Source organism: Bacidia gigantensis, assembly GCF_019456465.1.
Source record: "Bacidia gigantensis strain McMullin 20006 chromosome Unknown contig_255, whole genome shotgun sequence".
NCBI classification, from domain to species: Eukaryota; Fungi; Ascomycota; class Lecanoromycetes; order Lecanorales; family Ramalinaceae; genus Bacidia; species Bacidia gigantensis.
In genome coordinates, this window is record NW_025408605.1 from 2,318,567 (window position 1) to 2,344,269 (window position 25,703).

Consider the following 25,703-nt stretch of genomic DNA (forward strand, 5'->3'; position numbering starts at 1 on the left):
ATGTGGCTTTGTCTGAAACCATTTGCGATCCCTCGTGCTGCTTCTTGCAAGAGCAACAGTCTCCATTTTCCCATCCTGACCCGTGGATGGTATCATTACAACACTACTAGTGTAAATAAAAGGTACTCAGTATATGTGGCTCCAAAGAGCACCGCAGCACAATACCATGACCTTCGATAGTGGCACACCCGAAGGAACTCTATCCGACGCATCGTCCTCACGTAGTTCAATAAGCGAAGTATCACCCTCTAGCAGGGATGATTCAGATGATTCTTCACCTGTACAGAGCGCTCGCTCCCACAAGCGACGAGCGCCCGATGATCGCCATATTCGTTCATATTCTCGGGTAAAACGCTTAAAGCCGTCATATAACGGTCAGTATCGCTTGCTCTTCAATGAGACAGTCGAGTTGTTCTCGTCACAGCCTCGAGCCGAAGGCACGCCACTCACAAAGCGGCCTCAAAGTGGTAAAAGTCACTGGACGGCGGACGAGAAACAGTGTTTCTTTGGTGCCCTGTCCAGATATGGAACTCATAATTCTGCAACGATCGCTACAGCTGTAGTGACAAAGAGTGAATCAGAGATCTGTCTCTTGTTGACTCTACTTCGTCGTGCTGCGGCTGCTCATGAAATGCGTGCCACAAAGAGGAAGAGAATGTTCGATGTCTCTACAATCGACGCGGCGATAGAGATCAGTCAGGAAATCGAAGGTGCACTTGAAGAAGAAGCTGACTCTTTAGCAATCCTTCAGCATCAAGAGGAAGCAAGAGTCGAGAGGGGAAAGTATCCGAAACACTGGCTGCTGACATCAACAGCTGCAAGATGGGCCAAACGGTGCCTCAATGCTGGTGAGGTCGGGTTGGAGCAACTCAATGCAGAGGTTCCTGCAGCGATTTTGCTTGACCTCCAAGCGTTTCTAGGTCTGTCTAAAGTCTTCTTCATGAACTCCAGCGATCTACAGTATAATTGGCGCACTTATGCAGAGAGGCGCAGGTCTCCCTCAATCATGCATACAGCTTTCTCGGATTTGCATACCATGACCTATAGCTTCACAAAGCGTATCGTATGTTCTACTCTCCACCTTGCAGCTTCCCGGATACGTGCAGAAACCATGGAAGGCTACATGCCCAATCGAGATATAAAGCGTAGCGATGTTCAAGCAGCTCTCCATACTCTAGGAATCGCAGCAGACACGCATAATTTTTGGACAAAGGTAGCTCGTAAATGCAATTTGGTGGTTTACGAGGACGTACGTAACCGTAAAGTGTCAGGCAAGCAGTACAATTATGAGGAAGTCGAGGAACATCTATTGACTTACGATAACCGGAGAGGGCGATATCGGTCAAAAAAAACAGTTGCTCGAGTGGTACAGCTTTTTCAGCCGAGAGAAAAGTTGACACTGCCTACGAGACCTTGTCTGATGAACATCATTCGGAGGGAACCGAGTTCGATGTCTATAGCAACAGTGACAAAGATGGAATTCTTGAGCAGTCTCCGGACGGCGGCGAAACGGAACAGCTCTGCGAAACCCGACATGATCTGCAAGTAAGTGCAGAGCTGCAAGAAGCTCGCCAGGACGATTACATGGAGAAGCTTGACCAGGGTGCTAGTGCGGCAGAGGAAACACGACTACAGGCATTACTTGGGATCACAAAAGATCCCTCCAGAATGAATGAAGGAAAACTCCTACGCAAGAAGACCCTGCCGCCTCAGAAGACAAGAAATGACTTGATTGACTGGATAGACCAAGTGGATTATGCGTCTGAGTGGGAGGCTTTTGAGACGCCAATGCCGGAAGATTCTCCAATGTGAGATGTTTAAACATCCAAGGCGAGGGAACGGGACAGAGGTGTTTTCGATTCCGCTAGAGGATAACGATTCTGTACAGGGCCTCTTTGTTAGCGAAGGTATGGGTTTTGAGTGACTGGAAAGGCAAGTGGCAACCGAACGCCATCCCACAGTTTGCAGTCAGAACTCCAATAAGTGCCATTCGGCCTAGCCAGTCCTCTGAGCCTAGCAATGAGGGTGAGTCACGGCTTTAGCAAATGGTTGCTTGTGCCTTTGAGCCTTGATGCCAATATCGCCAATAATGGACTGTGATCAAAAGGATATGGATCAGCGGTAGTGCTGAATAGGTAGGCAGCAGAAGCTAGTATAGTCCCTAAGGCTCATATCGAAGCGAGTCTAAGGCATGGGAAGTTTCGATAACAAATCCTTTAAATCTCACGAAAGGCAAGAAATTTGCTTATCCTGCTGACCAAGCTCTAGTCCTCAATGACACATGATTATGAATGTCGTACAATTATCAAAAGCCAGCCTCTAGATCTCATAGTTTGCACCAGCCGCAGGGGGCTCAAGTCCTCCACTCTGCGCCCCCTCCCTTACAAAACCCAACTTGTCGCCGCTTTCGTTCGCTAAGCCAATATCTCCCTTTGTCGCAGCCCCGTCGTCACCTCCGTTCGGGCTCGTGTTCTTCAGCGCTTCTTGAGTCTCCAACACTCGCTTTCTGAAAATGAGTCTGTCAAGGAACAGTTGCTGCCTGCCCCTTTCAAGCTCTCTCCTCTCAGCCTGCAATGCCTTCTCCATCTCCGAAAACTGTTTTAATTTCAATTCCAACTTCTCAAATTGAACATTGACGGTGGCAGACACAAGCCGTGTCAATTCCCGCTCCTCATTTGAAGCCAGAGCTGCGGCGCGAGCTGCAGCCGTCGCGAAAGTAGTATTGGCAACGTCGCGCATCATGTCACGGGGAGAAGGTCGATCGCTCTCGGTTAGTCGATTGACGGCAGGGCTCGCACCACCATCAACCTCCATGGAATCTTCAGCTCTAGAGACTTTGTCTTGAGGGTCACCACCTTGACCATTCTCCAATCGTTTCCGACGGAACTTAGTCACTTCGTCTATGGATCGTCCTGCCGCTGCAGCTGCGACAGATGGTTCACTAAGGCTAGCCAGGTAGCCAAGGACTGAGAGTACAGGATTGTCGGATTGTGAGAACGGCACGCGCCCTTGGTCCAGAGCGCCATAGCTGGGGCCATTAGTCTCCGGCTCCAGGTATTTATCTTCGATCTCCAACTGCAAGAACTTAAGAACGCATTCTTCACGTGTTCTTGTGCCAACATAATCCGCAATTTGATTCCAATTTTCATCGAAACGTTCCAAGGCCTCCAGTAGCAGGAGCAATTCGGCATCTGTCCATGGCGCGTCTTTTTCGGGTATACGTTCGTTCTTATCTTCCATCCAGACGAAATCGCTTTGGTTAGTGCGATCCGAGATTCTCTGATCCCAGAGACAAGGAGCGCAAACATCAAGTGACTCCAATTTTGCCTCTTTAGGTATGGCTTTTGCGTAATGAAAGTACCCTTTAGTGCATTCGATAGCACAAGATCTGCAATACACGGTTCTCTTCTCGTTCTCCTTCGTAATCTCCTCCAAAGCTTTGCTCGTCGAGTCCCCCTCGGTTATTCCATTGATGATACCATTTTCACCATTTGTCTGAGGTTTCTCTTTCAAGGCGGCTGTGAGATCTCTTCCCTTGTGGTCGTAGATATTCCGGCCAATCTCAAGATTGAAATCAACCCTCTCCTGATCTGTGGCACCCTTGTAAGCTTTTGAAATAGCATTCTCAGTGGGTTCGAACGGTCTGCCAGGCTCCCTCTTAACTTCGGGTGATGGCTGAAAAGTTTGCAGTCCACGAGGCGTGTCTCCGATTACTCTAAAATGACCAGTGAAGGGTGGTCCTATCGCTGACGGCCGCGAGTCAGAATCAACCTATGTCGCAAGTCAGCAACTGCGAACAAGCATGAGTGATCTACTGTAGTACTTGATAATTGATCAGGCCCCACTGTTCAAGGAATGCGTGAACACGCATTATCGCACAGACATCCCCAGCAAGATTCCTTCGGCAAGCAGTCACAGTAAGATATTCCGAAGGATTCAGGCGGTACGTATTGATCATGAAGTCGCGATAATCTTTGTAAACACCCGGTGTCTTGCTGCGATTCCGGCTGTTGAAGAATTCTGGTAGGCTTTTCGTTTCCGTAGAGTGTATTGTGTTCATATCAAACCAGGCACTGTAACTTGGGATGATGACTGTAAAGCGCTGCGTCGCAAGATGAGCACGCGCCGACGCTTCTATGGAAGCTTTCGATTGCTCCTGACCGTCGGTTGGTCTGGGAGAGCCACCTTCTCCTTCACCATCTTTATCGGGACTCCTGGCATCTCCCATTTCCTCATCTTCCTTATCTGCATCAGCATCTGCGTTTCGTGGAGCATCAGGGGCATCAAGAGGATTATCTGATAAGGGGGCGGGCGTGGATTGTGAAAGCTTGGATGGTGATCGGGACGATTTTGCTGCGCCAGGTACATTCAGATCTTGCTCTCCTGCAGCATCTAAATTGCATCTCATTAGTGAGAAGTTTCTTAGCCATCTCTGCCGTATATTTTACCTGCGTCGTTTCCAGCTTGGGAATCGGCCTGTTCGATTGGTGATAGCCCGCCCTCGAAACCCGCAGTAGGCGAATCGCCAAAGTCCAAACCCTCGTTCTCCATATTTGATGACAAGTAGAGCTAAGACAGCGACGGACGATGGTCGAGGGATGCGATGTGCTCGACGTTCCTCTTCGTTACGTGTGGTGATACTTTAGAACGCTTATGCTCGTGTAGAATAGAAGAAACACATCGACATCTATCGTCAGTAGAGCGAAAATGTTTCGCGAGGAGCTTCCAAGCCAATTGTTTGATCCAGCATAGGTACCACTGAGGCCTCGTTGTCGCGTCCAACCTAATAAGACCGGAACTAATTTTGAGGGTCGTCTTGGCAGGATCCCTTGCTTGATTAGGTAACTAGCGTGATGTGCGAATTATGGTCGGCGATTCATTTAACTGTTCCAATATTTTTGTTATCCTCCGTGTGACCCTCCTCCCTCGACCACAATGAAACGGTAACGTACATGCGGAGGTGCAGACCTCTGCTTGAATAAGAAAAAGATGATCCAACCACTCTCTAAGTCGGTACTTCGACAATCGAGGCGAAGTCTTCAATCAAGACGTTCTTCACCTTTCCGGAAAAGCGTTGCGCTTGCTCGATGCCTGCATTCACTCGCAGTACTCGAGCAGAGGGAAGGGGTGTTGAACAATGCTTCCCTCAGTTCCGTGACTGCAGCTCAAAAACTTGGAGGTGCAATTACCGGTCTGGTTGCCGGTGGCAACATCAATGCCGTAGCCAACGAGGCTGCAAAAGTTAAGGGAATTGATAAAATAATGTATATCGACAACAGCGCTTATGACAAGGTGAGCTTCTGAATTGGGCTATGTAACATGGACATAATTTAACACATGCTAGGGTTTAGCAGAGAACTATGCGCCGTTGATAGTGGAGAACGTCAAGTCACAACAATGCACGCACGTTTTTGCTGCCCACTCAGCATTCGGCAAAAGCCTGATGCCGAGAGTCGCGGCGCTTCTGGATGTGCAACAAATATCTGACATCACCGCCATTGAGAGCGAGGATACTTTTACGCGGCCGATCTACGCTGGGAATGCTATCTTGACGGTGCAATCGTCTGACAAAATCAAGATCGTGACGCTGAGAGGGACATCCTTTGCTGTAGCAGAGACCGAGGGCGGCTCTGCTGAAATCATTGAAGGGGCCGACCCTAAAGTCGACATCACGACTGAATGGGTTTCTGAAGATCTCGCCAAGTCAGACCGACCGGATCTTACAAGCGCAAGCAAGGTCGTGTCCGGTGGCAGAGGTCTCAAGTCTAAGGAGGAGTTTGACAGATTGATTCCGCCCTTAGCAGATGCGCTTGGAGCCGCTATCGGTGCCTCAAGAGCAGCCGTTGATAGCGGATTCGCAGACAACAGCCTCCAAGTTGGGCAGACTGGCAAGAATGTAGCACCGCAGTTGTATCTCTGCGCCGGCATATCTGGAGCGATCCAGCATCTCGCTGGCATGAAGGATAGTAAAGTGATTGCGGCTATTAACAAGGATGGGGACGCCCCAATCTTTCAAGTTGCTGACGTTGGCCTTGTTGGAGATCTCTTCACCAAGGTCCCAGAGTTGACCGGGAAACTTCGGAGATGAAAGAGACAGCAGTCATGAAGCACTCGTAGAACCTGAAGTACCCCGAGATGTCTCCGTGTTTATGCATTTGCGTTTTGACTAGCGGCAACAAAGCGCGCGCAACTAAACTGCGAGTCCAGAGTGAGTCCAGACTCCCTCGCTTCAGTCGTCATCGATGGCCCCGCATCTTCGCGAATCTTGCAGATGCTCAATTGTAGCATCCTCCTTATTCCCATCGTGATGCCCATCTTACACCCGAGCGCTCTCACTGCAAGCTTTAGGGGTGCCGAATGATGAGTGAGCAATCTCATCAATCTCCGGTGTCTCCCAATCCCGCCAATCGCATCCCACATACCAACATTCCGACCAGATGTACCGTTGCCGGTGCATCATCAAGTAATGGCCCTGACCAGGTGGAGATCACCCAAGAAAGTCCCACCTCTCCAAATGAAGGAGCCGCACGCAAGGAAAAGCGCCATCGTAATAAACCATCCTTGTCGTGTACCACCTGTACGGTGAAGAAGACCAAATGCGACCGCAATCGACCGGACTGCTTTGCGTGCCAAAAGCGCAAGACCAAGTGTCACTACTCTCAGGTCGCTGACCTCATTGAGCAGTCCAACAATCAGCCTCCAAGCAACAGCCCCAGGAAACGGCCCAAAGCTGGAAAGGGGGACAAGCAGGCTGGTTCTCTCGCGTCACAGCTTACTCGAGCATCACAGATCGAGGTTATAGGACCAGACAATAACAATCCTACCCTGCCATCTCGACAAGTCACGTTTCCAATTATCAGCAGTGATGAGTATAGACCCACCGACCGAACACCCTCGCGGTCATCAACGGGCTCTGCACCGACCCTTCTATCTAACATCCCGTTTTCTCACCCTACCGTCTCGAATCTCTTCAAAGTTGAGGTAGGCCGAAATCAGTTGCTCAACAATGTTAAGCTGCTTCGTCTGTGTGCCGCGGAAAGACCGTTCATGTATCCTCTCACAACTCGAATTTTTTCAGAAATCAATCACTCTATGCCTTTGGTCATTGTGCCTCGTCTTTCTAGAAATGCTGACTGGGCGAACCGATATAGCATCCCTTCAGTAATTATTGGACCCATCAAGGCGGTCTGAACGAGGTAATCGCAGTAATGCCAAGTAAGGAACAGTCAGACATTCTGGTTGGAAAGTATTTCGAAGCCGTTGATCCAGTGTATCCAATAGTACACCAAGAAGCCTTCCAAAAGGACTACGAAGACTTTTGGCTGCTTCAGTCAGTTGACCGTAAGCATTCCGATGGCTCTCTGGTTGCTCTGGTCTTCGTCATGCTCGCAATGGGCACTCAATTCGTAGCGATAGCATCTCCAGACGAAAAAGAACAAACAGCAGAGTTCTACATATCCGCATCCCATCAAGCGCTTCGAGTTATTAACTATCTTGGACGACCCTCCCTACGGACCATGCAGACCATGATTCTCATTATCTATTTCCTTATGAACGACAATCATGCCTCAGATGCCTGGGCATTTGCCGGCATCTTGACTCGTCACGCTTATGCTTTGGGACTCAATCGCGATCCATCAGTCATTGCTCGCAATGCACATCCTTTTGAAAAACAACAACGCCGCAAATTGTGGCAGGCCGTCCTTTTTCAGGACACATTTTTCAGCATCATCCTGCAGCTCCCGCCCAATGCTCTCCACAGTGATTGTCGCCTCGAAGACCTTGCTCCAGAAGTACACCCGTCCTTAACCCTCGACGGAGCCAGCGATATCTCGTACATAACCAGCATGTGGAAGCTCGCGAACATCGTCCAAACTAGCGTCTGCGTCCCTCGCTCCCTTGACATACCTATCGCCACCCACGCTGTACAGCGTGCTAACCTCATTGCGAAATTCGAACGCATATATTTCTCCGTGCCGAAGCCATTCCGAAACTTCAATGAAGCCGCCATATGCGAGCTAGCCTCACGGAGCAAACGGCTCGCCCGGCAAGCGTTGTTCCTGACCAGTAATTACTATCATTGTCTCATGCTAATCTACGCGGATGAGCATGATGACTTGGAGTTAGATGTTCACGGTACGCTTGACGCCGCGCACCAAGCCATCAGCAGTTTCTTCCTTCTGCATAAGCTCTTTGAAGATGAGGCTAGGGTATGGTATCATTTCCAGCACCGAGCATTTTCTGAAGCCTTGGTGATCGGGGAGTTGGTCAAAAGTAGACCTGACATGATCGCGTTCGATATTAAGAAAATGGGTGCTAAAGATGACTTGCTTCGAATGATTGGGATCCTTGGCGTAATGAGTGAGCAAAATGTAGTAGCAAGGACGAGGGTTTCTGTTTTGAGCAAGTATATTTGACGAGTCTCAGTCTTTTATAGGTCATGGCAACCGAACAATGAAGCCATCCACAGTTGTGAGTTCTCAGTATTTCGACATGAACATGAGCCCGTTGGGAACATTCTCCTCTGAAGGCTTGCAACTATAATTGACTAAGGGGGGCTAATTACTAAGCCACGGTCTAGACCCCCGGAGCCTCCTGCGGAGAACTGGCTTTGCGAGGAGATGTTCTCACATGAGCCTTTCTGCTCCGATGCGACGCTCTGAATAGCCCCTTCCCATCTCATCTCAGCTCCGCGTTATTGGACGGCAACGACGCTCCAATATCCCCAAGGGCGTCTTCCAACCCAGCAGACCCGTCTCACTCATGATGTTCCACCATGAGCTCTCAGCCATCCTCCGACTCGGAAACGCCCAGCGATGACCCTGCGAATGCGTCCCCAGGCCTCCATGAAACCCTCACGGCCGCGCGCGGTGTGCGCCGGAGAAAGAGATGGCATCTCCACATGCGGTCCGACGACGACGAGGAAGGTCAAAACTGGTGGTTTGCTTCCACTGCCATTCCGCTACTTGCTGCAACCACGGGCCCCCTCGCAAATGTCATGTCGATTGCGGCCCTTGTAACCTTTTGGCGCAATAAATACGATCCAGCCAATCCGGGCGTGGATGCAAAGTCCATTGGATTCAGGGATCCCAAATGGTGTTTGGCACTGAATGGTGCGAGCCTTGCGTGCGGATTCATCGGAAACCTCTTTTTGCTGTTCAATTTCACCAGGAGGGTAAGATACATTGTTGCCTTACCCATGACGATCATTCTGTGGTACTTCGCGACTGGCATCGTAAGTTTCCTTCACTCTACTTCCTCGTACACAATTTCTTTTCAATTATCGGCTTCCACCAAAAGTGTCATTACTGCGGCATAATAATACCAACTAAGTCTACACATTCAAACCCCTCTTAGACTCCAAGATCATTCGTGTCTCAATTCGTCATTGTATGCGTCCATTTTCCCTTTCCTACGCTCTGCAAGAAGTCTGCTTCGTCATGCCATAGCATCTGCGGAATTGCTTGAAGCCCGCTTTCATGCGTTCTGGAGGTTACGCACTTTGCTAAGATCGTTTTAGCTGACCGGCATCACCGTTTCGATGAATATATATGTGCCTCCTCACCGTCCTGACCAGATCTATAGCCAGGGTTTCTGGCATGCCGTGATCGCTGCGGTCCTTTACATGCTGTCTTCTATGGCTTTGATGCTTAATATGCTTGGTTACTTCCTCGGACATTACCCTCAGCATTTCGAGCTATCTGACGAGCAGCGCAATTTGATCCTCCAGACCATGATGTTTTTCATTTGGCTGGCGGGAGGTGCAGGAGTCTTTTCTAGAGTAGAAGGCTGGTCGTTTCCTGACGCCGTGAGTTCACGCTGAGGCTTCTTCGATATGAAGCAAAATCAAAATTGACTTCGCTAGCTCTATTTCTGTGATGTAACAATCCTAACAGTTGGCTTTGGTGACTTTCACCCGTACAAAGACAGCGGCAGAGGACTCGTGTTCCCCTATTCAGTAGGTACCACACAACAAAATAGGCAGTCATGTCGCTAAGCACAAAATCTTCAGGTCGGTGGCATCATCATTCTAGGCTTGATGGTGTCTAGTATCCACAAATTTGCCCAGCAATTGGGGTCTAGTCATGTGGTCATGGGCCATGCAGAGAAAAGACGTACCGAAATGCTTGACAATTCTGCCGACAACGAGCTTGAATACCAGCAGAAGCGTCTTGAGCGACTTAAACAGGACAACGCAGCCCTTCACACAGCCATCTCTACCCCTTTTGACCCGAGAAAGTCGAACGTTACCACCGATCTTGAGCACGGAGTAAATGTCGGCGCCCCAGACCATCAGAAAATAATGAGAAGACGAAGCCCAATAACTAAACGAATCAAGAATTTTAGGCGTAACCAAAAACAATCGAAGATTCAGCTTTTGAAAGAGGAAAGAGACCGCTTCGACGCCATGAGAAAAATCCAACGAAGTACCCACAAGTTCAAAAGATACACCGCACTGACAGGTTCAGTCATAGCATGTGAGTACCCCTTACTGTTTCGTCGCTCTCGCATGCGCCGAATGTCCGTTCCCTCGTAGACGACAGCGGGGCGCTAGAGGTCACTACACAAGGCGTTTTCTCATGCACATTGAAATGGCAAAGTTCATGGGGAGGAACCGCTTCGGGAAAAGTTTTTAAGTTGTTTCCTTTTGATTATGTCCTGCTCCCATATCTCTCTCATGCATCAGTCCCACTTCAGCGGAGCGTAAGCGGCTAATATCGTCCAAATGTTGACTTTCACCTTACACAGTCGGACTGCTCTGGTGCGTTGGAGCCATCGGTTTCTGGAAAGCCGAACAACACACACAAGGGCTTTCCTACTTCCAAGCTCTCTATTTCTGCTATGTCTCTCTCTTGACTATCGGATACGGCGATCTTTCACCCACCTCCAACGCTGGAAAACCATTCTTCATCGTCTGGTCCCTCATCGCCGTCCCTACCATGACAATTTTAATCAGTGATATGGGCGAGACCGTTATCGCTTCCTTTAAGCGTGGTACTTTCACTCTCGCTGACTGGACCGTTCTCCCAAAAGCAGGCGTCTGGCGTGACTTTTGCGAAGCGCATCCCTGGCTCCTCCGTTGGATGCAGAAACGCCAGATTAAAGAAGCAGAGAAAGAGCAGGCCCGTCGCATCGCCGAGGGTTTCCGCGCCGGCCCCGCTGACGAAGACGTGGATGTGGACGTATGCGGACCCACCCTTGACGAGCTTGCTCAGCAGGGCCCCTTAGATGAGCCAGCCATGGCAAGCAAATTAGCGCTTGCGATCCGTCGAGCTGCCAACGATCTCAACTCTGATCCGCCCAAAAGGTATACGTACGAGGAATGGGCGGACTTCACAAGACTTATAAGATTCACAAAGCTGGATCAAGAGGAGTTAGAGGAGGAAGAGGAGGATACAGGTTTGGTCGAATGGGACTGGATTGGGGAGGACAGTCCGATGCTAGCTCAGAAAAGTGAAAGTGAGTGGATTCTAGACCGGTTATGTGAGAGTCTTGGGAGGTACATGAGGAGGGCGAATTTTGGGCAAAAGCAGAGGGGAAACGTCGGGTTAGAACAGGATAAAAAGGTGGTTTGATAGGAGTGAGATTCTGGAAGGGCCCGGTTTGTGTAGGAGGTGACGAGGAGTCTTTTGAATGTATTCGGTGGGGTTCGAAGAAGGCAGTCCAGAAGAAAGATATATATTAAACAGAGAGCCCCAGCTCGTGTTGGATCAAAGGTACGACGTACTTCCGACGGTTTCGCATTCCAATGAAGCATTTAGAGACGCGAGGGAAGGCATTCAACAACATACACCACATATCCCTAGATACCTCAAACAAGCATCTCGACAACTGGATATGTTGTTCGATCAAGCTTAGTTTTAGTCCGCTCCTCCTCGCTCTTTGTACTTCTAGCGTCACCACCGTAGATAAGTTAGATATCTCCGACACTGGAAGACAACGGAGACAACTCAAATGCTGTTAAACCAGCTGAGCTTTGAACGGCTTGAGACAACGTATGAACGGACCAAGCTATTCGACCTCTAGCTGTCCGCGCCCGTGTTTTTGGCGAGAAGACGCTGCGCAGGACCAACGATCATGATTTAGACGGGTTGACATTGGAGACCAGAAATAGTGTTCTCAAGTTAGGCGATGTCAACTTTTTTTCCACTGGAGTCTAAGTCCGTCGAGGCCATGATGCCCATATCGGAGCTAAGTCCGTTGGCGATCATACATGCAGGAATATATATATACATCTCTCCTCGAAAGCTTGATCACAGCGTGACTTTCCTCCTTGTGTAAGACAGTGCCATCAAGAAGACTCATAATCAGCAAAAATGTCAACCTGCCGGGCCATAGTAAAGCCCTCACAGAGTGAGTCTTTCACTCTCCAGGAGCTCCCGAGGCCTGAAGCCACCACCGGCTCGGTCATCATCCAGGTGCTCGCGACATCAGTCGTCCCTTACACGAGCGAAGTCATGGATGGAAAGCGTGGTTACCCTATCAGCTACCCCATCGTCGCTGGAGCATCAGCCATAGCCCGCGTACTCGAGGTTTGTGACACGCAGTGAGCCTGAGCTCGAGCCAACTTGTTTTCTGCGATATCACGGTCCACAGTCGTGACGACCCCAACATTCTCATCCTGATGGGCTTACATGGCGGAGGCCCGCCGTGTTCGCCAGCCATGAAGCTGATGCAGGGCCAATGGCATCACGGAACCTACTCGGAGATTGCCAAATTCCCTTTAATGAACGTTTACCTGCTTGATAAAGAAGTTCTCGTTAGAGCAAAGGGGTACAGCTTTGCTGACTTGTGCTACATGGGAACGTGCTTAGTGCCGTTCAGAGGGCTGATTAGATGTTAGGGTTAAGCCAGGAGATTGTGTGATCGTAGCGCCGGCGACTAGTAATTTCGGCGGGGCAGCTGTGAACGCTGTCATAGCCTTTAGGGGCGACTTTTGTTGCAGTGGGAATGAATAAGGATGTCCTCGAAGCGCTTGAACGCGCATACAGCAAAACAGGGCGTTTCAAATATGTCACCCTTACCAGCGACGAAACCAAAGACAACCAGACTTTGATGGCGGCGACACCCCAGATTGCGGGCGCTGATGCGTATATCGACCTCTCGTCGCCAGCCGCATCAGGTAGCTTTCATACCAGCGCAGCTATGGGGGCGTTCAACCCATTTGGGAGGGTTGCTCTCATGGGAGGCATTATCAGCAACATCTCAGTTTCCTACTCAGCAATCATATTCAAATACCTCGGCCTTTTCGGAAGATTCATACACGACAGGTCGCACATTCAGCAAGCAATACGCCTGGCTGAAAGCGGCAATCTTATCCTCGAACGATGTGGTGTCAAAGTGAACGGACTGTATAAGCTCGATGATGTGGAAGAGGCGCTGCAGCAGGCCGCAAAGGAAACGAACTGGGGAAGCCAAGTAGTTTTATCACCCTGGTACGCGATTTTCCGATTTACGCTATCAAAATACATCGCTGCCTGCGTCTGAATGCTGGTATGGAGACTATGAGCAGCTAGAGCGCCATTATTTTCGATACTGTCATACATTAGATAAGGACAAGTAAGTGTTAAGTTCGTGACTTACTTATGTTCACTTGATTCATTCATTCATTCATACATTGATACTCGTACAGTCTTACTTGTGCAAAGATTGCGCTTCCAACCGTATTGGTGCATGGGAAGCTAGCAATCCGTCGGAGCCCGACCGAGTGCAAAACACTTCGCAATTGATGCATTCTCTCGTAATCGCAGGCGGAACCAAGTTGGTGTTCGTGCTCATACACTCCTTAAATCATCCACCCGCAATATGCATGTAATGATGCAGAAGTGCGGCAAAATCAAGAAACTCGTTTATTGAACCGGATATTGCAATATTGACCAGAAGGATGATCGTGGTAATGGCAACCTTCTTCTTCGGTAGGATCTTCGAAAAGGCTACTAAGCCCGGTCCCCTCTTTGATGGCATTGATCACGTCGATGGCGAAATCTGGGTCCTTGGCGAAGCAATCCCGATATATGCTGCTATCTTGCTCGCACTCTGGATCCATAAGCTGGCGGGCTGCAATTTTACTGACTAGCTTCCGGAACGGAGACGATCGTGAAGTTTTTTGATACACAAGGATCATTTCCTCTGCTCCTGGGACTAGGCCTGCCTCATAACAGCCCTTTCTGAACTGATCAATGGCGACATTTTTCAGTTCAGGCATATTGATCTTCTCACAAAGTATGTATAGCTGCTGACATGCGAAAGCATAGTCCCATTTTCGATCCACTGCCAAAGTGCCGACATCATCAATCCTTCCCTGATAAAGCCACTTCACAAGCAGTTCGAAGGCTCGTGGGTCATCATCGAATAGTTCTACCTTGTCCCTCCTCTCTCCCAGCTTGGCAGCTGTTTGCTGACGGAACCATTTTGAATGAAAGGACAGCAGATTGCGATGGAGGGACCATTGACGTCTAGCTTTACCGACATATATCTCCATTAGATCGCCAGATAGAAGCCTGCATGGCTGTATTAGTATCTAAGCGATGGGAATCTTCGCACGCGAAATATGCACTCAGCAAATGTCTTAGACGTTGTATCTGCAATGTTTGAAGTTGGCATACGGAAAGGACCCTTCTCCTCATAGGCAAAGTCCCAATAGTGGATGTCGAGGTAATCAGGCGACGAAGGGCCAATAGGCGGAGGCGTCTGAGGAGGTGTGTCCATAAGTCCAAATCATTAATCATCCGCCTCTTGCTACGCGACTGTATCCATGGAAAACCCGAGCAAAGCCCTACATGCAGAGGTATTACGCGAACAGGTTGGTCGGATGATTTGAGGGGGCAGTCAATGCGCCAAGGCTCCAGAAGGGCCGATGCCAAGATCCAAATTGACTTCACGGTGGACGGCAGCAACCTTGTCTGAGCGCGTCCAGATGGAACGCGAGTCTTCAAGAGACCTTTGTCCTTCAGGCCTACCATGATAGGTTGGAAGACGCCAGTGGTCACAGCATCGTTGAGGATTGTAGGTAGCAGCTCACCCTGGCAAAAATAAAGGGAAAGTGGTGAGGTTACTATTTCACGCGCAGTATCAAAGGCTCTATAGAAACTTCGATTTTCAAGAAGCGGGCACGTGGCACTGGCGCAATTTCAGACCTTTCGTCTATGAACATCCATTGAACTTGTATGATGGCTTTCATATCATCACCGATCACTTACCCGCCGAGTTCTTCTCCGCTTGGCCCGACCATTTGTCAAAAGCGGAAATCGCCCACGGATCATCCATACCCGGCAAGGCGCTCGTCCTTCCGTAAGCAAGTCATCGAGAAGGACCTCCCAGGTTTAAGTACTCGCCCCAAAAACCCAAGCCAACCAACCAGGCCGAAGGGGCCTTTCCTTGATGATGATGACGATGATGATGACGAAGAAGTCGATGCAAAGGGCGTAGACCAAGAGGATAGCCCACCGTCGACGTCTCTGCGCTCGAGAGATGCTGCGAACAATGATCTTGGGATCGACCTGAATCATGATATTGATGTCCCCAACGTTGGTTCCCAAATGAGGACTTCTACCGGTCGTTCGTTCCCGATCCGAAGAAAACAGAACGAGCAGTCTCCATCATTCGAGAGACTTATGGCCGAGCGATCTATCACCGAGCCTGGGAAAGCAACGAAAAGCTTTTACGGTGTCGATATCCATGGCTTGCTTGACCAGGCGACCAAGCACAGCGCGCGACCCAAAAATGTCACACCTGTGGATTTTCGAGCATCCAATGGGACGCAATTGCCATGTCACGAATCATCAAAGCGTAATTTGAAGTGCAGAAGTATGCTCTGGACCGAGAAATATAGAGCGCGTAAGTTCACGGACCTTGTTGGGGATGACCGCACGCACCGAGACGTCTTGCGATGGTTGAAGGCTTGGGATTCCATCGTTTTCCCTGGTTTAGCAAAGCCAACACCGCTTAGAAAGACGACCGAGGTCGAAGACGCGAAGACTCACAAGAAAATCTTAATGTTGACTGGACCCCCAGGGCTGGGTAAGACCACTTTGGCACATGTCTGCGCCAGACAAGCCGGCTACGAAGTTATGGAAATCAATGCTAGTGACGAACGGTCAAGCGCTGTTGTAAGGGGTCGAATCAAGGACGCTGCTGGTACGGAGACCGTGAGAGGTGCCAAACGAAGCTCAAAGCAAGGCAAAACTCCCAAGGCGGGTAGACCTGTCTGTGTTGTCATCGACGAGGTTGATGGTGTGGTTGCTGGTATTGGTGCTGGTGGTGAAGGTGGCTTCGTCAAGGCTCTTATCGACCTTGTTGCCTTGGATCAAAAGAGCAGCCAACCTCTGACCTCAACGACAGGCAATGTCTTGAAGACGAAACACAAAGGTGAAAGATTCAGGCTAATGAGACCATTAATACTCATCTGCAACGATGCTTATCATCCTTCGTTGCGTCCTTTACGAACGTCCACTGTGGCGGAGATCATTCACATCCGAAATCCCCCACTCGACAAGGTCGTGACTCGTCTCAAAGCTATATTCGACGCGGAAGGATTGCCTTGCGATAGTGACGGGGTACGAAGACTCTGTGAAGCGACTTGGGGCGTTGGGAGTAGGAAGAGTGGCTCGGAACAAGCTAGCTCTGAAGGTGATCTGAGGGGCTGTCTGGTGGTGGGCGAATGGGCCGCCTCGAAATTACGAGCGTGCTACCAAACAGGCGCACGACTGACCAAACACTGGGTCGAGGAGAATCTGACGGAAAGTCTTGGTCAAGCAGGTGGTGGGTCGCGCGGGCTGGGAAGGGGAGGGACGAAGGAAGCAGTAGACCGAGTCTTCCTGGAAGGGGCTGGCATTAGTCGCTCAGAACCTCGGTCTCAGCCTTCACATTTCTCGACTGCTGAAGGTGACTCTGCTACTGGGGTTCGAGAGGCAGCTAGAAGGACTGCTACAGATCGCTTACGAGAGGTTATCGAAACGACGGGCGAGAGCGATCGAATCGTGACTGACTGCTTCGCTGCCTACGCATCTCTACCTTTTCAGGACGATACTTTCCTGACGAAGCCCAACACAGCATGTGACTGGTTGCATTTCCACGATCAGCTTTCGTCAAAGGTGCATGTTGGACAGGAGTGGGAGCTGGGTGCATACCTATCAAGCCCCATCCTAGCTCTCCACCACCTTTTTGCTTCCCCTGCAAGGCAAAACTGGGGCAGTCAGAGAAAGTTTGTTGATGAGCCAGACGAAAGTCAATCTGCCCTTGCTGGGCCAAAGGCGCATTTCATAGCGTTGGAGATGCTAAAGCAAAACACAGCTGTGCTTCAAGGCTTGCAAACATCACTTACAATCCCGCTGATGCGATCTTTTCGCTCAATTAAAGACCTCTCGATGGAACTCGTACCAAGTCTGATGAGGATGATGACACCAGAGGTCCAACCCGTTACTGTTGGCGGCAGCGGTGATCAAGCCGGAGTGGTCAGCGTTCGAAAAGGGAGGGAAAAGGAGATGATAGCGCACGCTGTTGGAGTCATGCACGCGGTGGGCCTGACTTTCGAGAGGGCTCGAGTGGATACAGGACGAAACGGATTGACAAACTGGATTTACCGTATGGAACCGTAAGTGCCGCCGTTCTTCCATCTTGGAGTGCTCCAATATTGACAGCCAGCGTTCCAGACAACTAGATCACGTAGCGAGCTTCGAGACTGCAAGCCAAAAAGTGCAGAATGCCGGCCCGACAAGATACGCCATTCGGCAGGCAATGGATCAGGAGTACCAGCGTTACATAGCCCAGAAGAGTGCTGAAGCGCGCCAAGCTCGATACCAAGCAGGTGGCGATACCGAGGTCGACGCTTTGCCATTCGATGCCGTTGACTTTCAAGCCAAGACTCTGGTGGAACATAGTCATCCAAACCCGGCCGCAGTGAAGCGAGATTTCTTTGGGAGGCCCATCGAAGACCATTCGAAAAGTGCACAAAACGTCACTACAGGGAATAAATGTAGGCCAAGGCCAATTTCGAGTGGCAAGGGCAAAGCGGGGCAGGTGTGGGTGAGTTTTCATGAAGGTTTTTCGAATGCGGTCAGGAAGCCTATAACGTTAGCGGAGCTGCTCAGAGATATGTGAGAACAACACAGCTTCGTGGTGAAATTTGACCGAATTGTCTTACTTGCGTTATTTGACATTGAACGTAAAGAAAGACCTCGTTATGTTTACTTCATAGAACGATATCATCGGTCCCAGCCATACAAAAAAACGAAAGAGAGCCGACATTGAGTCATTACTGTCGGACAAGCACATAGAAAGAGTGCCTATCCCCAACATGGTGCTATTTTCAACGTTGAAGAGTCACGGGCAATCCTCTGTCCAACTCTATCGCACAACCTCACTATCCAACCACCACACCACGTAGGTGGATTAGATTGAGCTAGCGGGTGTCGGTACGAGGACTTGGCCTCGGACGAATCTGATAGAGGAAAACAGCCCCTCAAATCACCATGACATACCTGCAATTATATATTAGCTCTAGCCAACGATTATTGTTGAGGTAATTGTGTGTTGCCCACCGTCATACAAGAAAAAAAGTAGTCTTCATCGATCACGGGAGTATATATAGCAACAGGCAGAGTTGCTGTTGGCATTAAAATCTAGATGTCAGGTTCAGTCGCCGTCTCCGAATCAGTCCCTCTGGTACTACCAGCTTACAACTTCAGAGATGGCTATAGCGCATCGCGCACATGTTCGAATCATGCTCTTTTCCACCTAGCTCTTGAACGCGGTGAGCAACGAGTTCCCACTTGCATTTGTCGATATCAGCAACAGCCTGAGCGAGCAATTGATCCTCACGCTCATCGAAGCCTTTGATTGGGACCGTTGTTCTAAATGAGATCGGTTTGCCATTCGGTTTCTTGTCCAGGTGGGTAGGCAAGAACTCCCGACCTTCGCTTGCAGCAATGATCGGTCCATTTCGCTTGTAGCGGCTATAGATCGCATTCGCAGTGAGAGTTGGTGCTTGGCCGGATTTGGCACGTTGGGCGTTCAGCCTCGTTGCAATATAGTCGAATTCAAGTAATTCCTCCTGACGAAGACGGAGGATCTCGCGATTCTCTGGATCATGCTCTCCCATGAGCTTTTTGCCAGTAGCAGCAAAGCCGAGACTTTGAGAGTGCCTTCGCTTCACTTCTGAAGCACCTCCTAGTCGCGGTCGTCGTATCTGACGGCCAGCAATCAAAGTGAAATCCTCGTCGGATAGTGTACGTCTCAACTTGCGTTTGCGGTCGAACAGAGGTGGACTAGGAGACCTGACACTACTTGGACTAGTATGATTACTGAACTGACTGTTACTAGTGGTTTGGCTATTGTTTCGAATTATCGATGAAGCTGCATCATAGCAAAGCATATGCTGGGATATCTGGAGCAGTTGCGATTGATTCGTCTCGTTAAGATCGTTTTGCATTGGATTGTTGATTGCCGGTGGATCTTTATATATCGTGTTCTGATCCAGATCAACGCCGGAATCAGAGCGATGTTCTGCAAGACGCACTTGAGTTGGTTGGTGCTAATTTCAGCATATAAGTAGCGGATCAATAGGAAAAGCTGTCTCGACTTACTGATCCTCTTTGGCAAACAGGCTGGTTCTATGTCCCAATGCGTAAGCATGACAGTCAAAATGTCAATCAGGCCTAACTTACGCAGATATCTTCAAGATTCAAAATTGTTAATGGCTCTCCTCGAAGGACGCGCGTAGCCATCATCTGGAAGACCTGAGAATTGGCTTCAACCAAGATGTGGAGCAGTGCTTCTTGGTCTTTATTTCCCATATTGTATGGCATTGCTTCACCTGAGTATAGGATCTCAGGTATTCTAGCTTAGCCATCGTGTCAGTCGATGTGCGCGTCCTTTTGTGCGTGTTGACCTTGTGTAGATGGACTTACTGGGCTCAATCAACTGCAGGCCGATGGCCTTTCAGGGGTAATCGCGTGATGGATTATGCATTCTCTCGTGAGCGAGTAGTGATGGTGGTGATAGGAAGGCAATAAGGTGAGGGGAGCGGTGAAGTGAATTTAAAGAGCGGGGGTCACTCTAGGTGTCGACAGAAGAGTGGCAAATTTTGACACTCCTCCCAAGTTCGGCGCTATGGCTGAACAAAAATTGCTGCTTACCAACCCTAGACATCGACGTGATGGATTGAATTTGATTGATGAAGATTCGGAAGTCGTATGCCTTCTCGCTTCGCTGCTTACAAGTGTGGCAAACACACCTTGCAGCATCAGCCAGCTTCATTCTTCACGACAGGCCAACTTCTACGGCTTTTCAGTATAGAGATAGCTTCTTGACAACCAGCAGAATGTCAGTCGCTTCCCTAGAAAAATTGATTAATATGTGAGGACAGCTTCCAGAAAACCGCCATAGGATAGTCTCTGAAAGAGACAATTATGCCCAGAATGACGGACACCTTTGACGTGATTCGACTACCGGCAAGCGAGACGTTCAGATCGCGATGGTGTGCTTAACTGACTGCTCAAGCGGTCTCTAAGATCTTTCACTCAAATCCGAACACAAAACGCCTCCAATTTGACGCAAGCTGCTCCACACCGTGTGACAATGACCAGCATCGAATGCGACAAATACTTCTCACGATATCTTCCATCAGATGATCCATCCTCTTTCCTGCACAATGAAAGTCACTCTCTGCCAGGATCCTATCGTCTGGGACTGCTTTGATAGCATCGACTGCTTTCTTCGACTGTGATGCAAAATTGACGAGATTAGAAAATGAAAAAAACACCACAACGGGAACAGAAGGATGCAAGTAATGCCTGATCGTATCTGCCGAGCCTGAATAAGAATGTAGACAAAGGCGTGGCGGCCAGGGTTTTGACATGTCTCTCTGAGTAACGTTTGAAGGATTAGTATCTTCGTAAGCCTCGAAATCTGGCCTTCTTCGTCTTTCACGCTTGCTTACGATGACCTGCTCATGTCCACGCCAGGTCTGCGCTAAAGTCTCATATAAGAGACCATGCGCAGCAACCCCGTGAACAGATGCTGCCCGCTGCAGATCGCCCGCGAGATTGAGCTGCGCTGTCAAAATCTTTTTTGGTGTTCGATGTCTACACGGTGTGGTGATAGGCGACGACCATCCCTGCTGCCTGAGGTCAAGGCTGGATCGGGTTCGTAATTGGGCTCTAGTATTTGAACACCTGGGATTCGGAATGCGCGGTCCAGTCCAACCTCACCAACCAGTGCCAGCGGATAGTGATTGAGCCAGTCGCGAATTTCTTGGAGAAGGCCTGAAAGTGGTCGTGGCTCAGGCAGAACATCCAAAAAGTCGGGATGGTTGGGTGACGGGGTGACTACTCGCTTGTAATGATCCTCCTTACTAGGTCGATGAGCAAAACTTGGAGCTAAGTCATCGTAGATTTGGTGGGAAAACCAAGGGTGCCACCCAAAGGCCGGTACAACACGTCCCCCTCGATCTTGTGCGTCTATCAGTCCAAATACATCCGCAAACTTTGCGACTAGGCCTTGGTCTTGCTGCCTAGTGGCCATGATAGTAAGTGTCTTGGTCTTCATGTGAGCAATATCCCCTAAGGAGGCTACGGTATCTGTAGGATGACAGTGGGCATCGAAAACACCCAGATGCCATGGTAGAGGCTCCTCGACCTCCTGCTTGATTGAAGACATGCTTATACCTGGTGTTTCACCCCAGTAGCTACAGACTGATAGTCCTACAAATACCTTGTTGGGGGCGAAAGAGGCTGAGGCAAAACGCAACCAAGGGGAAAGCAAGTGAGGGGACAGATAAAATGCCAAGATTCTTGTGGAACCTTTTCATCAGCAGGTAACCTATACTTGTTGAATCACCAACCATCTCAGCCTCGAGCATTTCTCACTGCGGAAGAATGCCCACGCTTGCATGTATTTTCATATCTCCCTTTCTTCTTTTTCTGTCGGTCCCGCTTGCATTGCTTGCAATCTTGACATCAATGTTTGCATTTACAACACTATTCTTTCGAGCGCTACTGGTCTACGCAGAATTGGCGACTGCAATTTTCCAAAACCTGTTCGTCGTTCCCTCATCCTCCACAGAGACTTCCAGATCTACTGTTAGGAGACGGAAAGGCAAAAGTGCACCCGTCAGAAAACGCATCTCGCGAGAGAACAGCGCCGCCAGCGGCTCATCTAATGGTGGCTCCTCCACTCCAAGGGCCGCCGAGGCTATCGGTCTAGGAGCCTACGGCGGCGGCGAACCGACCCGGGACTTCGAAGGCGTTGGTGGCTGGAGAATGCCCGGTCCCGATGAAGACGATGTGCTCTGGACTCAAATGAACTCTCGTCTCGAGTTGCCTGCCGCCGGCGACGATCGCTACAGACATCACCGTCGATCGACGACCTCAAGCGGCCTTACAGAAAACCCATGGCAGTGGAAAAGTCCTTCCGAATCCCCGGTGTGTAGATCGACCTGGGGGCATGAAGGCGTTTCGCAGAGTCCGGAGGAATCAATGTCAAGTCGGAGGCCGTCAAAATCGACAACGAGTTTGGATACGGCGAACATTGGGAGGACCATACTGAGGCATAAGCCGAGTAGTTCCTCCGGGTCAAGTCAAAGTTCTTCGAGAACGGCGCAGACATTTACGTTTCATAGCTGAGAATGCGCTTCCTATCATTTCCATCTCTTAGTAACCGTGGTAGAAAGATTGCATTTCCATTTTTGTGCATTTCCGTATGGCTCATTGAATCTTCTCTGGCGAGGAGCAGCGTTTACACTACTATACATGTTTTGGATGAAGCGTGAAATGGGCTGATAATGACGAGATCGATACTTCAATGGCTACTTTCAAGGCAAGGGCGTACCTGACTATTAAGCATGTTGCCCGATCAAGCGCTACATTTCCGCCAAACTGTCAACGTTTCAGCTGTTGAGACGGACTCGCAGTTCGTTAGCTGAATTGCAGATCATGGATCGCTACATCTACTTTAGTCTCTAAATGGAGCCGACTCTCGAAAGAACGTACCAAGTGGCTTGCTCAAATTCGGGGCCCTCTATGCCGTCCTTTACACTGGTGAGGGGGGGAGAAAAGCCCAGAAGACTATGGCATGGAAACGCGAATCTCGAGAGACAGGGACCGAATTTCTATCTCTATACGTCAATATGCGATCAAGTCTATCTCGCTGAACCGGGCTGGCAATACACTGGGCTGATATCGACGCTAAGAGCTACAAAAAATGGACAGTGTTGAAATGATCAGCCTCCTCATGTAAGGCTCGAAAGATCCTCCATCTCCTTCCGCATTACTTCATTGAATTCCTCCCAGCCATCCAGATATACATGATGGCCCGCCTTCTTTATTACAACGACTTTCGCTGATCCACGATCTTGGCTTCTTTGCTCCGGTAGGCTATCCTTCAGAACATGCTCTTTCTCTTCCTTCAATTTCTGCTCGGCGGCGTATCCGCCCGCGACATCCATCCAATCGTTCTCACCATACATGAGCACGATTGGAATGCCCTTCTCCCGCTCTCGTTTTGCAGAATCAACGGTGGAAGCAACCGAACCATTTGGCTGCAAGTACTGCCGTCCCACTCCACCAATTCGCCTGATAAGAGGACTTCGGGCGAAAGCTCCTGGAGCTAGGATATACGAGAGAGCATACTCGCCGCTACCCCTGAGGCGGAAAAGTGAATACGCGTATGTATGGAGTGCTTTGGCTTCTTCAGACCCCAGATGAGAGAATCGTCGCGATGTCCAACCAGACACTAAGCATGGTCCTAATGGTCCAGTCCATCGCACAAGGCCAAATGGCGAGATATTGGCTTCCCAGAGGTACGTCAGCCACTTTGGCAAAGGCTTCCTTGGAGCATTTGGTTCTTGGCCACCATCGGCGGCTTCTGTACCGGTCCTCTTCCTGGCGTTGAGGAAATTATTGTTATCGCCTACCTTTGCCGTGTCAGGTATCCTTGGGTTCGTTGTGTCCTTGATGTCGTCTTGTTGGTCCTGGGTAAATTCGTTCGCCAACGTCGATTCAGGTGGCTCTGGTAATTCTGCGGTGACGGCATAGGGGTCCTCCGGAATGCCAACTGGAGACGCAAGTACGAGTTTGTTCAAGTGTCCCGGATATTTCAATGCATAAGCCACCGCCATATAGCCTCCGAGGCTGTGGCCCATCAATGTGAAGCGATCAATGTTTCGCTTTCTTCGCCACTCTTCTAGAGAATCGATGAACCAGTCTTCCGCCTCTGAGATGCATTCTTGACGATCTTTCGATTTCAACTTAAACGGAGGCCGAGTACTCCTCCCCATTCCCAAAAGATCTAGGGCGTATACCTTCCAGCCAGGTACACGACTTAGGCCTTCGAAATTTTTGTAGAAAAAGCCGAGGCCAGCTCCATACCCGTGAAGCATAACAAGATTCTGGTCTGCCAGTTCTCCTAATCTCTCCACGGAGAATTCATTGAGAGAGCGATCCTTCCCACTGAGCTTTACAAGATTGGAATGCCACTGACGGGGACCGAAAGGATCGGTATTGGAAGAGGTCTTCACCGGCGAAGCTTCATGAGCACTACTGTCCGAGACCGAAGTCGAAGAAGGTGTTTTGGTGGGCAGATCTCTCCCGGTGTGTTTGTGTGTTGGCGGCTTCCTCAGGTACGGGATGAATGACATGACATTATGTTCTGCGGTCGCAGGTGGAACGTTGGCCCACCACAGAGAGGTCAGAGAGATATACAACCTTTATCCACTGAGACACATACCCATTGGCCAAAGCCTTCCTTATATCCAAGGGGGAAGAGATTGTTCAGTCTGCTTCGGCGACTTGCTGTCACAGGTGACTTATTTGGTTCGTCACGCTGAGAAGCCAGTGGGCTCTGCTGCGTCTTATTTCGCAGATCATTGTCTGGCCCTGGGTTAGGAGCGGTGCTGGCCATCCGGTGATTAGCACAATGCGAAAACGTACAAGGTGGGCGACAGAGTGTTAAAGCCCTATAGATAGTAACTTTGCAGCGAAGGGAAAGAAGGATGGCTTGTTATGAAAGTATGGTTATGTTTGTGGCAAGGTCAAGATCGGTCTGGAGCAAACATTTTATACACAGGTCACGAGGGGCGGCGATTGAAAAGGTTGGTGCCTTGTCTTGACGTTCCATGGTGAGGCCGCCTTCGTAGGGTGAATTATCTCGAGCGCGCAAAAGCCAGATCTTAACTCCGACACTGCGGCTTTGTAGTTGTGCCGCCCCCGAGACAATCGAGGCTCGCGAGTACGAAAACGATTATTCTTCATTTTATTTAGTCAAACCTCAATTCGAGTGGGGACTGCAAGAAGGTTCACCGTCGGCGCCCCGACTTTGAAGCATACTGCGCCGAAGATGATACCTCTCCGGCTTGTTTGGCAAAAGCAAGGGACACCAATCCATGAAATGTGGTGAATATATTTGAATGACATGTCTAGCTCGAAGCTAGATCAGATTGTCAAGGGAGCACCTCCTCCGGGAACATCAGTGCCAGTCGTTGCGTCCCGGTCGCCATCGCCAACTTCGTCAGGCCCGCCAGCAGCAACATCACTGGTGCTCCCTACTGAATCTCCGTCTCAGCTACCGTCTTCTCCGCCTCAAATCTATCTCAACCTACTCATCCTTGAAGCCTCTCTGCGCTCCCAATACTTAACTCTACGCAACCGAAGGCGGCAAAATATTTTCTTCATCTTGCTACTCTCCTGGTGGGTGGCTGGATTTACATA

At 49.8% G+C, this 25,703-nt stretch overlaps 11 protein-coding genes across 11 annotated transcripts; 6 read left to right on the top strand and 5 right to left on the bottom strand.

Annotated features, from left to right (window-relative positions):
- Positions 1–166: 166 nt before the first annotated feature.
- Positions 167–1,812, top strand: KY384_007458 (uncharacterized protein; the record flags this gene model as incomplete). The annotated part of the gene is made up of 2 exons (XM_044815949.1): positions 167–1,366; positions 1,411–1,812. The coding sequence occupies 2 exons, from the start codon at positions 167–169 to the stop codon at positions 1,810–1,812; spliced, it is 1,602 nt and encodes a 533-aa protein (XP_044667823.1).
- A 507-nt stretch (positions 1,813–2,319) lies between these two features.
- KY384_007459 (uncharacterized protein) lies at positions 2,320–4,551 on the bottom strand (the record flags this gene model as incomplete). The annotated part of the gene is made up of 3 exons (XM_044815950.1): positions 2,320–3,771; positions 3,824–4,392; positions 4,449–4,551. 3 exons carry the CDS (start codon positions 4,549–4,551, stop codon positions 2,320–2,322), a joined length of 2,124 nt encoding a protein of 707 aa, XP_044667824.1.
- A 711-nt stretch (positions 4,552–5,262) lies between these two features.
- KY384_007460 (uncharacterized protein) lies at positions 5,263–6,088 on the top strand (the record flags this gene model as incomplete). The annotated part of the gene is made up of 2 exons (XM_044815951.1): positions 5,263–5,292; positions 5,345–6,088. The coding sequence occupies 2 exons, from the start codon at positions 5,263–5,265 to the stop codon at positions 6,086–6,088; spliced, it is 774 nt and encodes a 257-aa protein (XP_044667825.1).
- Positions 6,089–7,208: 1,120 nt separating this feature from the next.
- KY384_007461 (uncharacterized protein) lies at positions 7,209–8,417 on the top strand (the record flags this gene model as incomplete). The annotated part of the gene is given in 2 exon segments (XM_044815952.1): positions 7,209–8,210; positions 8,229–8,417. 2 exon segments carry the CDS (start codon positions 7,209–7,211, stop codon positions 8,415–8,417), a joined length of 1,191 nt encoding a protein of 396 aa, XP_044667826.1.
- Positions 8,418–10,039: 1,622 nt separating this feature from the next.
- On the top strand, positions 10,040–11,576 carry KY384_007462 (uncharacterized protein; the record flags this gene model as incomplete). The annotated part of the gene is made up of 2 exons (XM_044815953.1): positions 10,040–10,427; positions 10,750–11,576. The coding sequence occupies 2 exons, from the start codon at positions 10,040–10,042 to the stop codon at positions 11,574–11,576; spliced, it is 1,215 nt and encodes a 404-aa protein (XP_044667827.1).
- Positions 11,577–13,837: 2,261 nt separating this feature from the next.
- On the bottom strand, positions 13,838–14,709 carry KY384_007463 (uncharacterized protein; the record flags this gene model as incomplete). Its single annotated transcript, XM_044815954.1, has 2 exons — positions 13,838–14,398; positions 14,545–14,709. The coding sequence occupies 2 exons, from the start codon at positions 14,707–14,709 to the stop codon at positions 13,838–13,840; spliced, it is 726 nt and encodes a 241-aa protein (XP_044667828.1).
- A 461-nt stretch (positions 14,710–15,170) lies between these two features.
- KY384_007464 (uncharacterized protein) lies at positions 15,171–18,099 on the top strand (the record flags this gene model as incomplete). The annotated part of the gene is made up of 2 exons (XM_044815955.1): positions 15,171–17,593; positions 17,640–18,099. The coding sequence occupies 2 exons, from the start codon at positions 15,171–15,173 to the stop codon at positions 18,097–18,099; spliced, it is 2,883 nt and encodes a 960-aa protein (XP_044667829.1).
- Positions 18,100–18,682: 583 nt separating this feature from the next.
- KY384_007465 (uncharacterized protein) lies at positions 18,683–19,849 on the bottom strand (the record flags this gene model as incomplete). Its single annotated transcript, XM_044815956.1, has 2 exons — positions 18,683–19,531; positions 19,814–19,849. The coding sequence occupies 2 exons, from the start codon at positions 19,847–19,849 to the stop codon at positions 18,683–18,685; spliced, it is 885 nt and encodes a 294-aa protein (XP_044667830.1).
- A 666-nt stretch (positions 19,850–20,515) lies between these two features.
- Positions 20,516–21,657, bottom strand: KY384_007466 (uncharacterized protein; the record flags this gene model as incomplete). Its single annotated transcript, XM_044815957.1, has 2 exons — positions 20,516–21,083; positions 21,419–21,657. The coding sequence occupies 2 exons, from the start codon at positions 21,655–21,657 to the stop codon at positions 20,516–20,518; spliced, it is 807 nt and encodes a 268-aa protein (XP_044667831.1).
- Positions 21,658–21,959: 302 nt separating this feature from the next.
- Positions 21,960–22,552, top strand: KY384_007467 (uncharacterized protein; the record flags this gene model as incomplete). Its single annotated transcript, XM_044815958.1, has 2 exons — positions 21,960–22,421; positions 22,490–22,552. The coding sequence occupies 2 exons, from the start codon at positions 21,960–21,962 to the stop codon at positions 22,550–22,552; spliced, it is 525 nt and encodes a 174-aa protein (XP_044667832.1).
- Positions 22,553–23,227: 675 nt separating this feature from the next.
- KY384_007468 (uncharacterized protein) lies at positions 23,228–24,634 on the bottom strand (the record flags this gene model as incomplete). The annotated part of the gene is made up of 1 exon (XM_044815959.1): positions 23,228–24,634. The coding sequence occupies one exon, from the start codon at positions 24,632–24,634 to the stop codon at positions 23,228–23,230; it is 1,407 nt and encodes a 468-aa protein (XP_044667833.1).
- Positions 24,635–25,703: the final 1,069 nt, after the last annotated feature.